A 20,434-nucleotide genomic window follows, 5' to 3' on the forward strand; every position below is an offset into this window, starting at 1 on the left:
ACCACTGAAGAGAGCTCCTGGTCTGTGGCGACAGAGCCACTAGTCTGTGCAAGGGAGAGGTCCGCTTGTCCCAAAAGCGGAGAATGTCCAGCTGCAGAGGACGCAGATGGAACTGGGCAAAGGGAACCGCTTCCATTGACGCCACCATCTGACCCAGCCCCTGCATGAGGTGCCTGATGGAATGACGGCGGGGCTTCATCAGAGAACGCACCGCCAGATGAAGGGACTGCTGTTTGACTAAGGGCAGTTTCACAAGTGCCGGCAAAGTCTCGAATTGCATCCCTAGGTACGTAAGTTCCTGGGTCGGGGTCAGAGTGGACTCGATGGATGCTAGAAAATCTCCTTGGGTCATTGAGGCAATGACCGATCGCAGAGATTCCATGCGAAAGTGCCGCACCTGCACATGCTTGTTGAGAAGCTTGAGATCCAGGATGGGCCGGAAGGAACCGTCCTTCTTGGGGACTAGGAAGAGGTTTGAGTAGAAACCTCTGAACCGTTCCCGGGCGGGAACCGGAACAATTACTCCGTTGGCCTGCAAGGATGCCACGGCCTGTGAGAAGGCGGCGGCTTTGGAGCAGGGGGGCGTGGACATAAAAAATCTGTTTGGCGGGCTGGAAGAAAATTCTATCCTGTAGCCGTGGGAGAGGATATCCCGCACCCACTGATCGGAGACGTGTTGAAACCACACGTCGCCAAAGTGGGAGAGCCTGCCACCGACCAAGGACGTTGCTGGCGCAGCCAGATAGTCAAGAGGAGGCTGCCTTAGTGGCAGCGGCTCCTCCGTTCTTCTGAGGACGCGGCTTCGCGCGCCAGCTGGGTTTTCGATCCTTGGCTGAGTTAGTGGACGAAGCTGAGGGCTTAGAGGACGACCAGTTGGAGGAACGAAAGGAACGAAACCTCGACTGGTTCCTGCCCTGGACAGGCTTCCTGGATTTAGTTTGTGGCAAGGAAGTACTCTTCCCGCCAGTAGCTTCCTTAATAATTTTATCCAGTTGTTCACCGAACAGCCGGGACCCAGCAAAGGGGAGCCCAGCAAGGAACTTCTTGGAAGAAGCGTCTGCTTTCCACTCTCGAAGCCACAAGATCCTGCGGATCGCGAGGGAATTAGCGGAAGCCACCGCCGTGCGGCGAGAAGCCTCCAGAATGGCAGACATGGCATAGGATGAAAAAGCCGAAGCTTGGGAAGTTAAGGCAACCATCTCGGGTATAGAGTCCCTGGCGAGGGAATGTATCTCCGCCAGAGAAGCCGATACTGCCTTAAGAGCCCACACTGCTGCAAAGGACGGGGAGAACGAAGCTCCTGCCGCCTCATATACAGATTTGGCCAGAAGGTCAACCTGGCGGTCAGTGGGATCCTTAAGAGAGGTGCCATCGGCCACAGATACGACTGTCCGGGCTGAGATTCTAGACACCGGAGGGTCTACCTTTGGTGAGTGAGCCCACTCCTTGACCACTTCTGGTGGAAAGGGAAAACGGTCATCAGAACTACGCTTTGGAAAGCGTTTGTCAGGACAGGCCCTGGGCTTGGTCACAGTGGCCTGAAAACTGGAGTGGTTAAAAAACATACTCCTTGCTCTCTTAGGTGAGGTAAACTGGTGTTTTTCTACCAGAGAGGCTTGTTCCTCTGACACTGGTGGATTGAGGTTCAGTACGGAGTTAATGGATGCAATCAAGTCACTAACATCCGCATCACCCTCAGATAAATCAATGGGGTACATAGAGGTAGCGTCTGAGCCCACAGTAAAAGTATCCTCCTCGCCCTGCAATTCAGCTCGTGAATCAGAGCCGTGGGACGAGGAAGGAGAAGAGTCCCTGCGTCTCCGTTTAGGAGGACGGGGTCCTAAAACATGCTCTGTTAGCTCTGCAGAGCGAGTCGGAGCAGCAGAGGCGCCCTGAGAAGGGGGCTGATGCATGGTCAGCAGAGTCCGGGACAGCTGTCCCATGGAGTCGGCAAAAGACTGGGAGATAGCTTTGGAAAACGATGCTACCCAAGCCGGGGGTTCAGCCACCGGGGCCGGAGCAGCCGGAGGGACCCCTGAGGAGGCTCCAGGCTGAGGCACCACCATGTTCGAGCAGGCATCACAATGTGGATATGTGCTCGGTTCAGGCAGAATGAGCTGACATGCAGTGCATATAGAGTACAGCCTTGCAGCCTTGCTTTTAGTGAGAGACATGCTGCTGAGGTGGAGGCTCTGCAGTAAAGAATACACTCCTTTAGAATGACCCCCTGAGAGTGTATAATAAAGCCCACAACCAGAGGTTGTGGCTTACCAGACCGTTTTTTGTGTGCCCTCCGGATTCCACAGCTCAGACCCCCAGGGATGCAGAAGTTGCAGCAGCCAGCGCCGATCAGTGTGTGAACGCTGATAAAATGGCGCCGGATAGAGGAGGGGGGGCGGGGTTTAGCCCAAGAGCGGGAACCGGAGGGCCAAGGAGAGATACAGGGGAGGGAAACATCTCCTCAGAGAGGAGTGTCCTCCCCTCTGCTGACCGGCCGGTGGGCGGCGCCGCACTGTTCCCCTGCATGACTGACATGCAGGGGAACTGAAAACGAAACTAGGCCGCAACTGAAGCCGGGGCCTAGATTTTTAAATGCGGCCGACGAGCAGGCACCCTCGGCGCGGTTCTCAGGAAAAACCCAAACTGGCCGGAAATCACAGCAGAGTTAAGAAACACACTCTCCCCTCAGTACATGTACAAGGGACCCCCGAATAACGTCTCAATACTTAGCTTATGAGACGCAGGGCCAGGTCCCTGGGGGGGGGGGGGGGGGGGGGGTGAGCGCTCCGTCCGGCAGGATCCTGACAGGGCTGCAGATGGAGACCGGTCTCCTGCAAAGCAGAGAGAACCGTGATGGCTCCCACTTCAAGCCAGAGCCTCAGGGCATGTGAAGGCTCCAGCCTTGTAAAGTCAACCTTAACAGCACCGCCGACACAGTGGGGTGAGAAGGGACATGCCGGGAGTCCAGACTGGACCCGCTTTTCTTCCAAATCTTTGAAATTAAAAAAACTTAAAAATCAAAAATCAGAGGATGCATGTGTGTGTGTGACCTCCTGAACACAAAGCATTGAACTGGTTAGATTTGTCATCCAGGGGGTGTATATGCTCGGAGGGAGGAGCTACACTTTTAGTGTAGTACTTTGTGTGTCCTCCGGAGGCAGAAGCTATACACCATGGTCTGGGTCTCCCATAAGGAACGATGAAGAAAGAAGGATTTTTGTGTACTCACCGTAAAATCTCTTTCTCTGAGTCTTCATTGGGGGACACAGGACCATGGGTTATGCTGCTGTCAACTAGGAGGCTGACACTAAGTAAACAGAAAAAGTTAGCTCCTCCTCAGCAGTATAACCCCTGAGCCGGAGGCGGGCTCAATCAGTTTAGTGCACAAGCAGTAGGAGGAGAACCAAACAATCCTGGATAAAAACAAGGTAAGAAACTATGACGAACAGTCGTGTGACCAGTGACCTGGGAATATAGGCACTGGGGCAGCAGGCATGTCATATATAACAAAAAACACAAGCAGGGTGGGTGCTGTGTCCCCCAATGAAGACTCAGAGAAAGAGATTTTACGGTGAGTACACAAAAATCCTTCTTTCTCTATCGTTTCATTGGGGGACACAGGACCATGGGACGTCCAAAAGCAGTCCCTGGGTGGGAAGAAAACCATCACCGGAGATAGGAAGGAAGCCGCTTCCCCTTGCCGGGCTTGACCCAGGCCTACAAGCGCCTACGTTGTTACAGGTGTGCCAATGCCACCCGCAAACCTTACGCCAAGACTGGCCTCTGCCGAAGCTTGGGCGTGAACCTGGTAGAAAATAGTCAAGGTATGCCGACTAGAGCGGGTGGCGGACCAGGGGACCTGGTCGATCAACGACTGGAGTCCAATCGTTCAAGGGTGCCCCTTGCTCGATAGACCGCGGCGGAAGTCCGTCCTTCATGCGATAGTCTTCACAGATGGAGGAAGGATCCATGTGAAATTCTGGCCCTTGGCGCCGGCATATGCTTCTTGGCAAGGGTGGAAGGATGGACTGACGGTCAGTGTAACCGAAAAATGGTGTCCTGCAGACACGAAAGACTGAGGGCTCGTACCAGCCCTGGAACGAACTATGCCCCTTTTAGGCTGAGAGAGGAGCCTAGAACCGAAAAACCGAAACCTAAAGTCCTCTGCTGGAAGGAACAGCGAGGTGTCTTGGACAGAAACGAAAGGTTCTGGCTGGAGCCCCCCCTTGTCCTGCTGGCGGAGCCGGAAAAGGGGGGAAAAAACGACAAGAGGGCTGTCCGCCCTGATGCCGTCTGTAACAACCAGATGGCCATGAGGGGCCCACCTATCAAAACAGGTGGGAGCAGGGAAAAAAGGGGTACCTTGAGCGAACCCATCACTGGATTAAGGTCCCACATTTCTAGTGAACGATGAAATAAATCTTCGAGGAAACTGGATTCCCGGTCTCTCTTCAATGTCTGCCATCATCTTGTCCACAGACCTGACCGAGCCAGCACCCGGGATCCACTGGTGAGGCCATGTAACTTGGGACTTCTGAGTCCTGGTAGAATAGAGGGGCCCCGACACGGAAGAATTTAGCGGTCTGGAAGGAGCCACGGGGCCTTTGCGAGGGGATGAGTAAATTATGTGAACTATGCTCGCCTGGGCCACTCCCGAGCTATCGCTTGCCTTGGTCCATCTTGAGAACCCTCGAGACCATAGGAAGCCGCGGAAAGATGCACGAGAGCCTGAACAGGCTACCCGACCGGTCTAGGGCGTCGTCATCTAGTCCAGAGCAGGTGCATACTCGAAGCACCATTGACTGAGATTTGGATCGGAAGGCCAAAAAGGTCCACGACCGGAGGTCTTCCTTCGCCAGAGATCTGGCTGGTGATTTCCGTGTGGAGCCCTTTACCTACGCGAGGTCTATCCTACAGCGGAAATCGGCCGTCCAAACGTCCACGCTAGGGATGTGCTGCCGAGATTAGCAAGTGAAGGGACTCGTCCCAGAGCAAGATCTTCTTAGCCTCTCCCTTGCCATGACACTCTCTGCGTCTTCCTGGTGGATGATGCACATCACCGCTGTGACATGGTCCGACTGGAACCTGGCTGGGTAACCACGACCTAGAGAAGAAATTGTAACCGGGCTAACCAACTGGCTCTGAAGTCCGGAATGTTGAAGGAGAGACGACGCTCTAGGGGTGTCCCTCGGGACCGTGCCGAGGAATGGTGGGATAGCATACCCTAGCACGGGAGGCTGGTGGCGGTTGATAATAAGCTCCAGAGGAGGAAAGGGAAGCTTCCCAGGGGTGGTAGCGAAGACTGGTCCGCTAGGAGGAGATTGGCGGGTCACCCGCGAAGACGGAACCATCCTGTCTCCGTTCTTCAGTGTGTTCCGTTGGGGAGTCCGGGATGAAATCTGGTATGTGCACCGTCGCTATCACCGCCACAGGCTGTCGAGGACTCGCATAGCCAAAAAACCGAAGGGAAGAAACGGGAGCGGGAGGCAAAGAGCACGCGGGGCTCTGTGCCAGGAGGGAAACTACTCCTGCGTGAGGAGTAGCCACCCCTGAACGGCTCGAATACTGTGCCTGAGGGATGATGGACCGGACCGGGCCGGGTCTGGGAGGACTCCTTCCGGTAGCTCAGCTACCCTAGTAGCAAGGAAGGGGACGCTTCCTAGAGGGTGATGATGGTCTAAACCTCAAGACGAGGGTCCTTGAAGGGAGACTCTGGGCCTCCCGGTCGTTTCTGGGCGGAGAAAGCCTAGCAGCTCTGCAGAGTAGGATGCGTAGGGACAGTGATCCCTGCAAGCGTTTTTAGAGGCTGGCAAGGTCCGCAGCCATGCAAGGCGGAGATGGCTGTTGTAGGGATAACTGCTTCCAGACGGTTGCGGCGTGGACAAGGCTGCGTGAGGGAACGATCCTGGTGCATCAGGGCCGATGCCGGGAAAGGGATATACCCTTCCCTTACGTAGCCTAGGGGAGAGAGTAGTCTACCCTGACGTAGCCTAGGGATAAACTAGACTCGCCTATCTCCGAAAGGGCGTTCCCGAAGTCGGAGAAAAAGTCAGCAACTTCCTAGATGTCGAATCTGCGTTCCTGATCCCGAGTCAGAGGTCTCGATGGTGGGCACACTGATGCTAGAGGTTCAGGCCGAGTAGCGGGCAGACATCAGGTTTGTGAAAAGAGGGTACTCACTCAAGAAGATACCCAGCCCTGGGTCGGCATAGGTGGGACGTGGACCGCTGCGTATGGTGTCCGCGAAGTCCCTGCGGAGCGGCACGATAGTGACGAGAAGCCCGGAGGAACCCAGGCGGGTCGCATAAAGGGTAGCGTGCCGCTTCCTTTCGGAGCCACCTTCGAGAAGGGGTAAGACAAATAAACGGACTTACCACTGGGAAAAATCACGTCCGGGGATTATCCATTATCACCGTGCGAACTGGATGTCCACTGAAAAAACCGCAGTGGCCCCCACCTTGTTCCCAGCAAAGAGGCATGCCCCCTCTCTCCAGAGTCCTTTGGGGGGATGAAAATGACAATAACACGACTTACCGCTGGTAAACGCCGTGTCTGGTTGCCGTCTGTGATCATCAGCGACTCCAGCTTAGTATGCCCCTTCTCTCCGAAATCGCCTTGGAGAAGGGAAAAAAGACAATGACAAGACTTACTGCTGGTCAACTTCATGTCTGGTAGTTGTCTGTGAGCCCGCGGTAACTCGGCGAGCTCTGGATGTCTTCTGAGCACATAAGGGTCTGCATCAAATGTCTTAAGGGAGACCTGCGTGCACGGAGAGAAGAGGGCTGTCCGTAGCCTTAGCTATTCGTCATGCGCCAAGACATCTAGGTCCTGCTCGGAATCCAGCAGAGGTGGGAGCCTGGGCCATCACCCGAGAGGTCGGAAGCCTGCCGGAGGAAGGACAGTCTGGACTTGGGGGATAAGTGGAAACTGGGGGGCCACAAGGACGAGACCTGGCGGGTCCGCTTCCAGCATAGGAGAAAAGGTCCCTGGTACGGGACTCACCTCCCCGAGGGGATTGCGCCAGTCCTATGGATAGTATGACCGAGCATCGGCCGGAGACGCGGCGCATGCGCACGAACCCGAGGGACGTAGCGAGGGGAGTTATGGCCTGAGACAGGGCGTTAACCGGCCGGCAGGGGTCAAGGCAATCTGACATCTTTTTGAAAATAACTCACAAAAGAGGGGACCGAGTCTTGGGCTTACCGGCCCAAAATCACTTAAAAGACGAGCTGGAAACGCTATGTACTAAAAACGTGATAGAAAACAAGTGCCCGCATAAGCAATGTAGGAGTCAAGTATGAAAAATCATGCACGTATCTTTAATAACAAATCGACCCAATATAAAAAATATACACTACAAAAAGTGTGTTCTGTTTTTCCCCGAAAAAAGTTGCTGCAGCCTCAGCAATCCGCAGACCGGGAGTCTGCCATAATCTTTGTTTTTTTTTTTTTAAATAAAATGAACACTGAGGGAGCGGGAAAAAATATCCCCCACCCCCCTGATGATGCCTGGGGCAGAGCGGAGGGCGGAGAAGGAGAGACCGGCGGCCAATAGCGCCGCGCAGGAGGCGGGCCTGGGACGCCGAGGACCAGGCCGAAGCCGGGGGCTAAATTTTTGACGCTGCCGCGGCAGAGGCAGCGCCGGCGGACCCGGTCGCAAGGAGGCGGCGTCGCAGCCTGGGACGCCGAGGACCAGGCCGAAACCGGGGCCTAAATTTTTACGGTGCCGCGCGGGCAGAAGCAGCGCCGGCGGACCCGGCCGCAAGGCGGCGCCGGCGGACCCGGCCGCAAGGCAGCGGCGCCGCAGCCTGGGACGCCGAGGACCAGGCCGAAGCCGGGGGCTAAATTTTGATGCTGCCGCTCGGGCAGAGGCAGCGCCGGCGCCCCGGTCGCAAGGCGGCGGCGTCGCAGCCGCGATCGAATCCGCCCGACCTAAGCGACTGCCGGGAGCTCCGCGGACGTAGCGGGGGTGGCCGGCGACTAGGCCCAGACCGGGGCCTAAATTTCTGCAGCCGCCCGAGGGGAGAAGGCAGGTGTCCTACCTGATCCGCGGCGCACTCCGGAGTGCAGGCTGGGACTCTGCAGATGCTCCTGTGTGCTCCGCTCGCAGAAGGGATGGCTGCGGGCACCAGGAAGCCGGCTGAAGAAGGCAGGGAGGTGGACGCTGGTCGGGGGGGAAGCCCCTAAAAGTAGCAGCGCTGCGGGCCCCATCCTAGATCATGACGCGCTGTGGTCCAGTCCCTATTTGCCGAGCCCCTTGCGCCCTTTGGGGTGATACCGCAGAGCGGATAGGGGGTGCCCAGGAAGACTCTGCCCCACACGAACACACCAGGGATTGGTACCGTGGGAATGGACGGGGGCGAGGGCCCGAAGACTCAAACCTCTGCGACCCTAGGGAGTGGTACCCACCGGGCTGCGAGAGCTGAGGAAGAGAAGTACGATACCTGCAGAAACAGAAAAGTACCACAGATGAGAGCGACGCCGAGAAAAAATGAAAAAAATACGCAAAAAATCAAGTGGCTGAAGAGGGCCCAGTCGGCCCACATCAGCCTCCTACGACACTAAACAAAAAACTGATTGAGCCCGCCTCCGGCTCAGGGGTTATACTGCTGGGGAGGAGCTAACTTTTTCTGTTTACTTAGTGTCAGCCTCCTAGTGACAGCAGCATAACCCATGGTCCTATGTCCCCCAATGAAACGATAGAGAAAGTTATATTTTAGGTATTATTGCTGTATTTCAGGTCTTTCACATTGATATACCATACCAGTGGCTGCATTATACAAAAAAAGAAGGAACAGGAAACTAGGGACCAAGATCCTAGTGATCGGCAGGTCTGGACTCACCGGGAGAAGTGATCGCGGCTGCAAACTGTGCCATGTTCCGCTCCAGCTCATAACTAAGGGTGATGTGACGGACCATTTGGTCATCTTGTAGCACAGAGTAGCAGCTATGTAAAAGCTCCGGGATGCTACACTTCAGCTGGCTGCTGATCTTCTCTTCTATATTGTCATTCGTAGTGGGAAAAAAAAAAAAAAAAAAAAAAAGAATGCAAAACCCAGTGGATTACATTGGAAAGAGGATACAAAAGGGTAAAAGAATTACAGCAAAATAGTAAAAAAGAAGGAAAAAAAAAAAGGACTAATAGGACATAGGATACCATTCCCCATTCCTCTGCTGGCATCTAATCAGCGTTTCGCATGTATAGGCAAATAAAGGCTAATTTACGCTATGGAATTCCCCTGCTCACCACTTAAGGCCCCGTCACACACAGAGATCAATCTTTGGCTGATCTGTGGTTGCAGTGAAATCATGGACATATTGTTCCATTTGTACACAGCCACAAACCTGGCACTGATTGTCCACAATTTCATTGCAACCACAGATCTGCCGCAGATTTATCTCTGTGTGTGTAAAGTGGCCTTTACAAACTATTATTTGGGATTGTCAGCCCGTGCTGCCTTCTTAAACTAGAAGGAAGAAGATTTCCAACCCGGATACTAAATGGTTAAGCTACGCTCCCTGATGGCGTTTCCCCACATAGTAGCCGTCCTCAGGGGTTAATGCAGGTCAGCTAATGACTGGATTTGCCATCAGAATATTATGACAGTTTTACCCATTAATGACCTACGGTGCTAGTCCTGGGCTTTAATCCCGACCAATGCATTGTAAATTTATGATATGGGGTTAAATCTCCAATTCTGTTTGATACAGAAGAGAAAAATTGGGGAACCTCAATCAATTTGGAAAGAAGGGAATTTTGTTTACTTACCGTAAATTCCTTTTCTTCTAGCTCCTATTGGGAGACCCAGACAATTGGGTGTATAGCTACTGCCTCCGGAGGCCACACAAAGTATTACACTTTAAAAAGTGTAACCCCTCCCCTCTGCCTATACACCCCCCCGTGCATCACGAGCTCCTCAGTTTTGGTGCAAAAGCAGGAAGGAGGAAACTTATAAATTGGTCTAAGGTAAATTCAATCCGAAGGATGTTCGGAGAACTGAAAACCATGAACCAAAAGAACAATTCAACATGAACAACATGTGTACACAAAAGAATAAACAGCCCGAAGGGAACAGGGGCGGGTGCTGGGTCTCCCAATTGGAGCTAGAAGAAAAGGAATTTACGGTAAGTAAACAAAATTCCCTTCTTCTTTGTCGCTCCATTGGGAGACCCAGACAATTGGGACGTCCAAAAGCAGTCCCTGGGTGGGTAAAAGAATACCCCGATAAAAAGAGCCGACAACGGCCCTCCTCTTACAGGTGGGCAACCGCCGCCTGAAGGACTCGCCTACCTAAACTGGCATCTGCCGAAGCATAGGTATGCACCTGATAGTGTTTCGTGAAAGTGTGCAGACTAGACCAGATAGCCGCCTGACACACCTGCTGAGCCGTAGCCCGGTGTCTCAATGCCCAAGACGCCCCTACGGCTCTGGTAGAATGGGCTTTCAGCCCTGAAGGAATCGGAAGCCCAGAAGAACGGTAGGCTTCAACAATCGGTTCCTTGATCCACCGAGCCAAGGTTGACTTGGAAGCCTGCGACCCCTTACGCCGGCCAGTGACAAGGACAAAGAGCGCATCAGAACGGCGCAGTGGCGCCGTGCGAGACACGTAGATCCGGATTGCTCTCACTAGATCTAACAAATGCAAATCCTTTTCACATTGGTGAATTGGATGAGGGCAAAATGAAGGTAAGGAGATCTCCTGATTGAGATGAAAAGGGGACACTACCTTAGGGAGAAAGTCCGGGACCGGACGCAGAACCACCTTATCCTGGTGAAATACCAGGAAGGGGGCTTTGCAAGACAGCGCTGCAAGCTCTGACACTCTTCGGAGTGATGTAACTGCCACTAGAAATGCCACCTTCTGCGAAAGACGTGATAGAGAGACATCCCGCAGCGGCTCAAAAGGTGGTCTCTGAAGAGCCCGTAGAACCCTGTTGAGATCCCAGGGATCCAGCGGCCGCTTGTAAGGCGGGACTATGTGGCAAACTCCCTGCAGGAACGTGCGGCCCTGCGTAAGCCTGGCTAGACGCTTTTGAAAAAAACACGGAAGCGCCGATACTTGTCCCTTGAGAGAGCCGAGAGACAAACCCTTATCCATTCCAGATTGAAGGAAGGAAAGAAAAGTGGGTAAGGCAAACGGCCAGGGGGTAAACCCCTTATCAGGGCACCAGGCTAAGAAGATCCTCCAAGCCCTGTGATAGATCTTGGCTGACCTTGGTTTCCTGGCCTGTCTCATAGTGGCAATGACCTCTTGAGATAACCCTGAGGACGCTAGGAGCCAGGACTCAATGGCCACACAGTCAGGTTGAGGGCCGCAGAATTCAGATGGAAAAATGGCCCTTGAGACAGCAAGTCTGGTCGGCCTGGGAGCGCCCACGGTTGACCCACCGTGAGGTGCCACAGGTCCGGGTACCACGACCTCCTCGGCCAGTCTGGAGCGACGAGGATGGCGTGGCGGCAGCCGGACCTGATCTTGCGCAACACTCTGGGCAGAATTGCCAGAGGAACGCCTTTAGGGCTAGATACACTGCCCTTATCTCCAGAACATTGATCTGAAGGGAGGACTCTGTCGGAGTCCAGGTTCCCTGAGCCTTGTGGTGGAGAAACACCGCTCCCCACCCTGACAGACTCGCGTCCGTCGTGACCACAGCCCAGGATGGGGGCAGGAAAGATTTTCCCTTCGACAGAGAAGTGGGAAGAAGCCACCACTGAAGAGAGGTTTTGGCTGCCAGAGAAAGAGACGTTCCTGTCTAAGGATGTCGACCTCTTGTCCCATTTGCGGAGAATGTCCCATTGGAGTGGACGCAGATGAAACTGCGCAAAGGGAACTGCCTCCATTGCTGCCACCATCTTCCCCAGGAAGTGCATGAGGCGCCTCAAGGGGTGTGACTGGGCCCGAAGGAGAGATTGCACCCCTGTTTGCAGCGAACGCTGTTTGTCCAGCGGTAGCTTGACTATCGCTGAGAGAGTATGAAACTCCATCCCGAGGTAAGTCAGTGATTGGGTCGGAGTCAATTTTGACTTTGGGAAATTGATGATCCACCCGAACCTCTGGAGAGTCTCCAGAGCAACGGTCAGACTGTGTTGACATGCCACCCGGGAGGGTGCCTTGACTAGGAGATCGTCTAAGTACGGTATCACCGAGTGGCCCTGAGAGTGTAGGACTGCCACAACGGATGCCATGACCTTGGTGAAGACCCGTGGGGCTGTCGCCAGGCCGAAAGGCAGTGCCACAACTGAAGGTGTTCGTCCAATGGCGAAACGCAGAAAGCGTTGATGCTCTGGAGCGATCGGCCCATGGAGATAGGCATCCCTGATGTCGATTGATGCTAGGAAGTCTCCTTGAGACATCGAAGCGATGACAGAGCGGAGGGATTCCATGAGAAACCGCCTGGTTCTCACATGTGTGTTGAGCAATTTGAGGTCCAAAACGGGACGGAATGAACCGTCCTTTTTTGGCACCACAACAGGTTGGAGTAAAAATCGCGACCACGTTCCTGAAGGGGAACGGGGATCACAACTCCTTCTGTCTTCAGAGTGTCCACCGCCTGAAAAAGTGCAACGGTTCGCTCGGGGGGCGGAGATGTTCTGAAAAAAACGAGTCGGAGGACGAGAGCTGAACTCTATCCTGTAACCGTGAGACAGAATGTCCCTCACCCATCGGTCTTGGACATGTGGCCACCAGGCGTCGCAAAAGCGGGAGAGCCTGCCACCGACCGAGGATGCGGTTTGGGGAGGCCGAAAGTCATGAGGAGGCCGCCTTGGAGACGGTGCCTCTGGCGGTCTTTGGACGTGACTTAGACCGCCATGCAGAAGAGTTTCTCTGGCTCTTCTGTGGCCTGTTGGACAAGGAGGATTGGGATCTGGCTGAGGGCCGAAAGGACCGAACCTCGCTTGAATTTTTCGTTGCTGAGGTCTCTTTGGTTTGGGCTGGGGTAAGGACGAGTCCTTTCCCTTGGATTGCTTAATAATTTCATCCAATTGCTCGCCAATCGGTCGCCAGAAAAAGGCAAACCGGTCAAGAACTTCTTGGAAGCAGAGTCTGCCCTTCATTCGCGTAGCCACCTGGCCCTGCGGACTGCCACCGAATTGGCGGATGCTACCGCTGTACGGCTAGCCAAGTCCAGGACAGCATTCATGGCGTAGGATGAAAATACCGACGCCTGAGAAGTCTAAGACGCTACTTGCGGAGCAGAGGTACGGGTGACCGCATTAATCTCAGACAGACAAGCTGAGATAGCCTGGAGTGCCCACACTGCTGCAAAGGCTGGGGCAAAGGACGCGCCTATGGCTTCATAGATGGATTTCATTAGGAGCTCTATCTGCCTGTCCGTGGCATCCTTGAGCGATGAACCGTCAGCCACTGCTACTACGGATCTAGCCGCCAGTCTAGAGACTGGAGGATCCACCTTGAGACATTGAGCCCAACCCTTAACTACGTTAGAGGGAAAGGGGTAACGTGTGTCATTAAGGCGTTTAGTAAAGCGCTTGTCCGGGAAAGCCCTGTGCTTCTGGACAGCATCTCTGAAGTTAGAGTGATCGAAAAAAGCACTCAGAGTACGTTTGGGAAACCTAAACTGGTGCTTCTCCTGCTGTGAGGCAGACTCCTCTATAGGTGGAGTTGGGGGAGAAAGATCTAGCACCTGGTTGATGGACGCTATAAGGTCATTTACTATGGCGTCCCCTTCAGGTGTATGAAGATTGAGAGCAACGTCAGGATCAGAGCTCTGAGCTGCGACCTCCGCTTCATCCTCCAGAGAGTCCTCATGCTGAGACCCCGAACAGCGTGATGAAGTCGGGGAAGATTCTAAGCGAGCCCGCTTAGCCGGTCTGGGACTGCGGTCCGTGCCGGAGTCCTCCACGTAATAACTAGAGGCCACCCCAGGAGCACGCTTCGTCGCAGACCGAGAGGGGCCTGGGGGCGATCCCGCAGTGCCCGGGGCCTGTGTAAGGGCCGGTCTGGACTGCAAGGCTTCTAGTATCTTAGCAGACCATTTGTCCATAGACTGAGCCATGGATTGTGAAAGTGACTCAGAGAGTTTCTCAGCTAAAACTGCAAACTCTGTCCCTGCCACCTGGACAGGGGAAGCCGGCGATTCTACCTGGGCCGAGGGTCCCACCAGTGCCCCAGGCTCCGGCTGAACGAGTGCCACGGGGCCGGAGCCTTGCTCACAGTGAGGGTAGGTGGAACCTGCAGGTAGCATAGCCGCACAAGAGGTACAGGTTGCAAAATAACCCTGTGTCTTGGCACCTTTGCTCCTTGGGAACGACATGCTGTTGTCTTCCCAGGAGAGTGATCACTGAGGGATATATCCACAAGCTAACAGTACAGCCGAACCGAGAAAATGTATACAATTATAATATATATATATATATATATATACAGTTCGGCACTCTAGGGGGACCAGCACCGGGTGACCGGTGTGGCTTACCGACCGCTCAAGCGGTGTGTGGCCACCAGATTCCCTGCCTCGGGTCTCCCAGAGCTGCAGCCAGAAGTCCTCCACCGGCAGAATGTGCTTAAAACATGGCTGTCGGCGTTCACAGGGGAGGAGGGAGCCGTGGGCGTAACTAAAAAAGTGCGGGAATCTGGTGCCCCAGAGTGATTAGTGAGGGGGGAGGAGGACAACTAAGTGTGCTCCAGCCCTCACTGTCGGGGTCATACCGACCGTCCCGCCCTTCCCCTGACTGGCAGGCCCGGGGGCGGGAGTTTAAGGCACTAGGCCGCAAAAGACTGGGACTAAAGTTAAAACCGCGGCCGGCAAGCAGGCGCGGTCGGCGCGGTAGTCCCGGTCTCATACCAACACCGCAGTCGCTGCAGCGTCTGAGGCCAAAGTGCTCCATGCACCGTCCCCAAGGGGACACAGAGTACCTGTAGATGCAGGGCCCTGTCCCTGATGATACTCAGTCTCCTGTCCGTCAGATTCCCACAGGGGCTGCGGAGGGAGCCCGGTCCCAGTGAATGGTGACCGGATAGGATCCCACTTCTCCCAGAGCCCCTAAGGGATGGGGAAGGAAAACGGCATGTGGCTCCAGCCTGTGTACCCGCAATGGGTACCTCAACAACACCGCCGACTCAGTGGGGTGAGAAGGGAGCATGCCGGGGGCCCTGTTAGGGGCCCTCTTTTCTTCCATCCGATATAATCAGCAGCTGCTGCTGACTAAAATGTGGAGCATTGTGTGAGTGTCAGCCTCCTTCAACACAAAGCATAAAACTGAGGAGCCCGTGATGCACAGGAGGGTGTATAGGCAGAGGGGAGGGGTTACACTTTTTAAAGTGTAATACTTTGTGTGGCCTCCGGAGGCAGTAGCTATACACCCAATTGTCTGGGTCTCCCAATGGAGCGACAAAGAAAAAACTATGATAAAGGGAGGGGTTGAAGGAAGGAAGAAGGAAGGAAGGAAGTGCAATTGAAAACATCTGGCTACTACAAACAGATCTGTGTCAGGCTCTGTGCCCACGATGCGTATTTGCATGCAGTTATGCTGCATATTGCACTGCAGTGTAAATGCACGCGTCCTGCGTACCACCCAGCACAATGTATGAAGATTGTGCATAATCCATGCCCACGTGGCGGTTTAGAACGCAGCGATTTGCATGCTGCCAAATTGCTGCATTCTAAAAAGCAACATGTCACTTCTTTTGTGCGCTCTGCATGCTGTCTCCATTCTGTCTATAGGGAGAGGCAGCAAACAGAGCGCACAAATTCTGCAGTCACTAAACTTTCAGAGCACAGCTTTTCAGCTGCGTTCTGAAGCGCACGTGCAGTGACTTTACGCTGCGGTGCAGAACGCACTCACGTGGGCACATAGCCTCAGAACTAGCCCTAAAAAAACAAAACGAAAACACACAAAAAAAAAAAACACAACAGCCCTGAAAAAATACAAAATGTAACGCAGTATTAATGTGCCGACATCTTACCTATCTCAGTTTGTCCTTGGGGTACACTGAGGTAGTTCATAATTTTACTGATTTGCTGAAGAACGGCGTGGACCCCTCTGATCCCTTCAGGATGTTCTATAATCACATCAGGGGTCCGGCCTGAGGAAATAAAAAAAGTTAAACATTGTGTGTTATCAGCCTAAATCACCTTGATCTCATTTGAGAAGTCACAGCACCTACAGTGCTGGTAGAAAGCTCAAGTGGAATCACACAGTGGATGGACCCGTCACTTGCCATGAATATGTGTTTTGGGTTTTTTTTAACCTGGTGTAAAAGCAGCTGTTCTCCTGAATTTAGTGTTGTGGGTTTTTTTTCCCTGCTCCTGTCCATTCCCCATTAGTCAAGAGGGTGTGATCCTTAAGGCGATGCCCATGAAGAGCTGAAGAACACGCCCACTAGGTCTATATACAGGGAAGATGAGGACATCTCAGGAACGAAAAGGAGCAGAAATAAAAGAAAAACAACATTGGATTCACAAAAAAAAAAAAAAAAAAGAAGAAGAAGAGGCTTATACAACATGCAAAAAAAAAAAAAAAAAAATTACAGATGATTATGGCAAGTGCTAGGTCCTTTTTAAATAAGAATTGGAATAGTTCCTGGACAGGTGGGTGATCTCAAGCAGTTTCATCATCCACGCTGTATGAATACCTTTGCTTTCCAGGCCTTTGTGCAGATGTCTGTCCGCCGTCTCTAGCAGCTGCTTGCTTGTTTTCCAGAGGTGTGCTTGCGTGCAGGCCAAATCGAAAGCAGCCATTGCTGCCGGATTCAGCTCCTCCACCACATGTCTCCACCGGTCAGACTTCTCCAACCGTGCACTTCTCAACCAAAAATCCTCCTGTAAGGCCGGTACCAAGCAATCCTGAGGAGTCACCAGCTTATCCAGCACGTCGGATATGGAATACACCACCATTCCTGGGAAGGAGCGATCAAACAGGGGACAGTTGTAGGAATTGTGCAGGGGGGTATGAGAGCAATTGAAAACACAGGCCCAAGATTGTGTAACAGCAGAGATCAACTAGACATGGAGGGGACGGTGACACGAGCCCACTAGTGTGATCGGTGCAAGATTCCGATTTATTGCTTGCAGGGTGCAGAGCATTCATTAGCAGCTAGTTATGAGGGCAGGTCATTGAGATATACCAATACGGATACATATATGGATTATTTTTCAAGCTGTGGGACACACCTTACGATACAAACACCCCATGTTTAGACAGAAAAAAAAATATTAAAAATAAAAGGGAAAATCATTTTCCTTTTCATTAAAGCTTCCCTGATCGTGTACATAAGTGTTAGGCCAGAATCACACTTGCTAGTGCCTCGCGTGTAACTCGCGCGAGTCTCTCATGGTATAACCCGGCTTGGCCGCACACTCCCCTGACAGGAGCGGGTCGGTTGCATGTATCTCTATGCAGCTCAGACGCTCCTGCATGCATAGTGTGCGGCCATGCCGGGTTCTACCATGAGAGACTCGCGCGAGTTACACACGAGGCACTAGAAAGTGTGATTCTGGCCTTATGTACCTACTCTGCAGCACTGCTACATACACATTCAGTCATGACACACACACACACACACACACACACACACACACACACACACACACACACACTGCTCTACAAGCATATGTATTATGCACCGCAGACTTTACTTCATTCTAATTATGTTATCTTTACAGTGCAAACCTATGCAAAACACTGCTACATACTCAGCGCTGCGACCGACACGCACAGCCCTGCGACACCTGCACACACGCTCAGCCCTGCGACACCTGCACACACGCTCAGCCCTGCGACACCTGCACACCCGCTCAGCCCTGCGACACCTGCACACCCGCTCAGCCCTGAGACACCTGCACACCCGCTCAGCCCTGAGACACCCGCTCAGCCCTGAGACACCCGCTCAGCCCTGAGACACCCGCTCAGCCCTGAGACACCCGCTCAGCCCTGAGACACCCGCTCAGCCCTGAGACACCCGCTCAGCCCTGAGACACCCGCTCAGCCCTGAGACACCCGCTCAGCCCTGAGACACCCGCTCAGCCCTGAGACACCCGCTCAGCCCTGAGACACCCGCTCAGCCCTGAGACACACACACACACACACACACACACACACATACACGCTCAGCCCTGCGACACACTGTGTATACAATACTACATTTTGAAGATCTTTCAAGGCATGTGAGCATTTATGGCGTTTTAGTGATGTGCATATCCTGGTAGCCTTCTCTCCTGCCTTGCACTAATCATGTAGGTCAGAGGGAGAAAACGGTGCCGAACTGCACTTAGTGTTTTGTGTTTTGGAGATAAATATATGTATACCACTGAAAGAAATATGAAGGTTCACCTGCAGCTGCTGCGCTTCCTATTGCTTGGAGGGTGGATCGGTGCTTTTTGATGCCAGCTTCCGAGGTCTGGCTTTCAACTTTTTTCTCCACTCTAGAGAGTTCTCGGATGACTTCTTGATATCGTTCCATAAAAATTAGCTCCCCGTGGCTTGGAGAAGATTGCAGACTGAAAGTCCTGGAGACCTAAAGTATTTGCATAAAATGGTCAGAAGAATATAATTTAACAGCCTGACTTCTCCCCACAACATCGGCTTACTGTCACAGTTGCATCGCTTTGGCCAAAGAAGCAATGCAACAGCCCCAACGGTAGGGTTTACATTGTATGAGCAAAAAAAAAAAAACCAAAACCAAAAACCCACCTCATGCGCATCGGTATAGTTTCCTCTCAATATACATGAAATGAGCAGCGATTCCGGAGGTGCCACCATCATAGGGATCAGGTTATTGCGCTGCTGGCGGTAGCTTCTCTTGTCCACGTCAGCCTTGGCGGACAGATTACTCGCACTGCTCTCTGCAACGCAACATCCAGATAAGTGTATGCTCCCGATAGTGTAAACTCACCTTCACCGAGTGTGATCAGTACCTGACGTGCTCAGCTCACTGCTCGTGCTTTCATTCGGTTTCCTGGACCCCGCTGTATTAAAGGACAAAAAGGATATACACGTAAGATGTGTAAGGTCACTGTTCAGGCACATTAGGAAAAGCAAAGTTAAATCATGCACAAACTCAAAGTATACGTGCTATGGTTTTTTATTTTATCTCATTTCTCAGCTTTCCCCCATAAGAAGGTCCGAGCAGTGCCCGCAGGTCCAGGAACCCACAGGGTAACTGTCAGGAAGAGTCACATGCACAATAATTTCACAATGTTTGTTGTGTACTTACATCCCCTGGTTCTCCTACGTCTTTTAATACTGGAAATTTTGTATGTTCGCATTTGCACTCGTGCAGAAATTTCGTACTCTGGAGAGAGAAAAAAAAAAATTATAATATATATATATATATATATATAATTGCCTTATTCTGTCTGTCTGTCATGCTTCAAAATTGTGTCCTTCCGGTGACATTGTGTCCTTACGGTGACACAAAGCTGATTGGCCGCTGGGCTCGCCATGGCCCCGCCCCCCCACACAGATTGGCCGCTCGCCCAGGCTGCGCCCCCACACGGATTGGCCAGCCGCTCGCCCAGGCTCCGCCCCCCCCACAGATTAGCCTCTCGCCCCGGCACCCTGCAGGCATTGGCAACTCGGCCACGCCACGCCCCGCCCCCCTCACGCAATGGACGTTAGCTCTTCCCCCCCAGCACATCAAGGTCCTGCAGCGGCGGAAGATCCACACGCACACACATAACAGCACACACACACACACACATACATCAGATCACACTCACTCTCACAAACACCTCACACACACATCGCATCCACACACTCACAGCATCCGGCGATATCGCTTGCTTCTCGGCCTCGATACTGTGCTGCTGTGACCTTCCAGGACCTGACGGAGGATCACATGGCCAGAAGCATGTGGTATCTACGGATGTTGTGAGTATCAGCACGTATGTGAGATTTCGTCAGTGTCTGTGTGTGTGAGTGTATGCGATCGGGTGTGTGTGAGTGTATGCGATCGGGTGTGGGTGGGTGGGTGTGTGTGAGTGTATGCAATCGGTTGTGTGTGTGAGTGTATGCGATCGGGTGTGTGTGTGAGTGTATGCGATCGGGTGTGTGTGTGAGTGTATGCGATCGGGTGTGTGTGTGAGTGTATGCGATCGGGTGTGTGTGTGAGTGTATGCGATCGGGTGTGTGTGTGAGTGTATGCGATCGGGTGTGTGTGTGAGTGTATGCGATCGGGTGTGTGTGTGAGTGTATGCGATCGGGTGTGTGTGTGAGTGTATGCGATCGGGTGTGTGTGTGAGTGTATGCGATCGGGTGTGTGTGTGAGTGTATGCGATCGGGTGTGTGTGTGAGTGTATGCGATCGGGTGTGTGTGTGAGTGTATGCGATCGGGTGTGTATGAGTGTCGGCAGAGGAGCACGGCGTGCTGGAGGAGGCTGGGAGCAGAGAGGCTGATCTTGGGGAAGGCTGGGAGGGGGAGGCTGATGCTGAAGGAGGCTGGGAGGAGAGAGGCTGATCCTGGGGAAGGCTGGGAAG

The 20,434-nt window shown here is 53.2% G+C and overlaps 1 protein-coding gene across 2 annotated transcripts in view; it reads right to left on the reverse strand.

Moving 5' to 3' along the window:
- Positions 1-20,434, reverse strand: part of ZFYVE26 (zinc finger FYVE-type containing 26) — a 269,476-nt gene that overhangs the window by 175,184 nt on the left and 73,858 nt on the right. For both annotated transcript variants that reach the window (XM_075329889.1, XM_075329888.1), the window contains exons 6-12: positions 19,173-19,250; positions 18,874-18,924; positions 18,650-18,801; positions 18,290-18,473; positions 16,593-16,856; positions 15,924-16,043; positions 8,844-8,999 (exon numbers count right to left, since the gene is read on the reverse strand). In XM_075329889.1, coding sequence (XP_075186004.1) covers positions 8,844-8,999; positions 15,924-16,043; positions 16,593-16,856; positions 18,290-18,473; positions 18,650-18,801; positions 18,874-18,924; positions 19,173-19,250 — 1,005 coding nt within the window. The remainder of the gene's footprint in view (positions 1-8,843; positions 9,000-15,923; positions 16,044-16,592; positions 16,857-18,289; positions 18,474-18,649; positions 18,802-18,873; positions 18,925-19,172; positions 19,251-20,434) is intronic.

Source organism: Anomaloglossus baeobatrachus, chromosome 12 (assembly GCF_048569485.1).
Source record: "Anomaloglossus baeobatrachus isolate aAnoBae1 chromosome 12, aAnoBae1.hap1, whole genome shotgun sequence".
NCBI classification, from domain to species: domain Eukaryota; kingdom Metazoa; phylum Chordata; class Amphibia; order Anura; family Aromobatidae; genus Anomaloglossus; species Anomaloglossus baeobatrachus.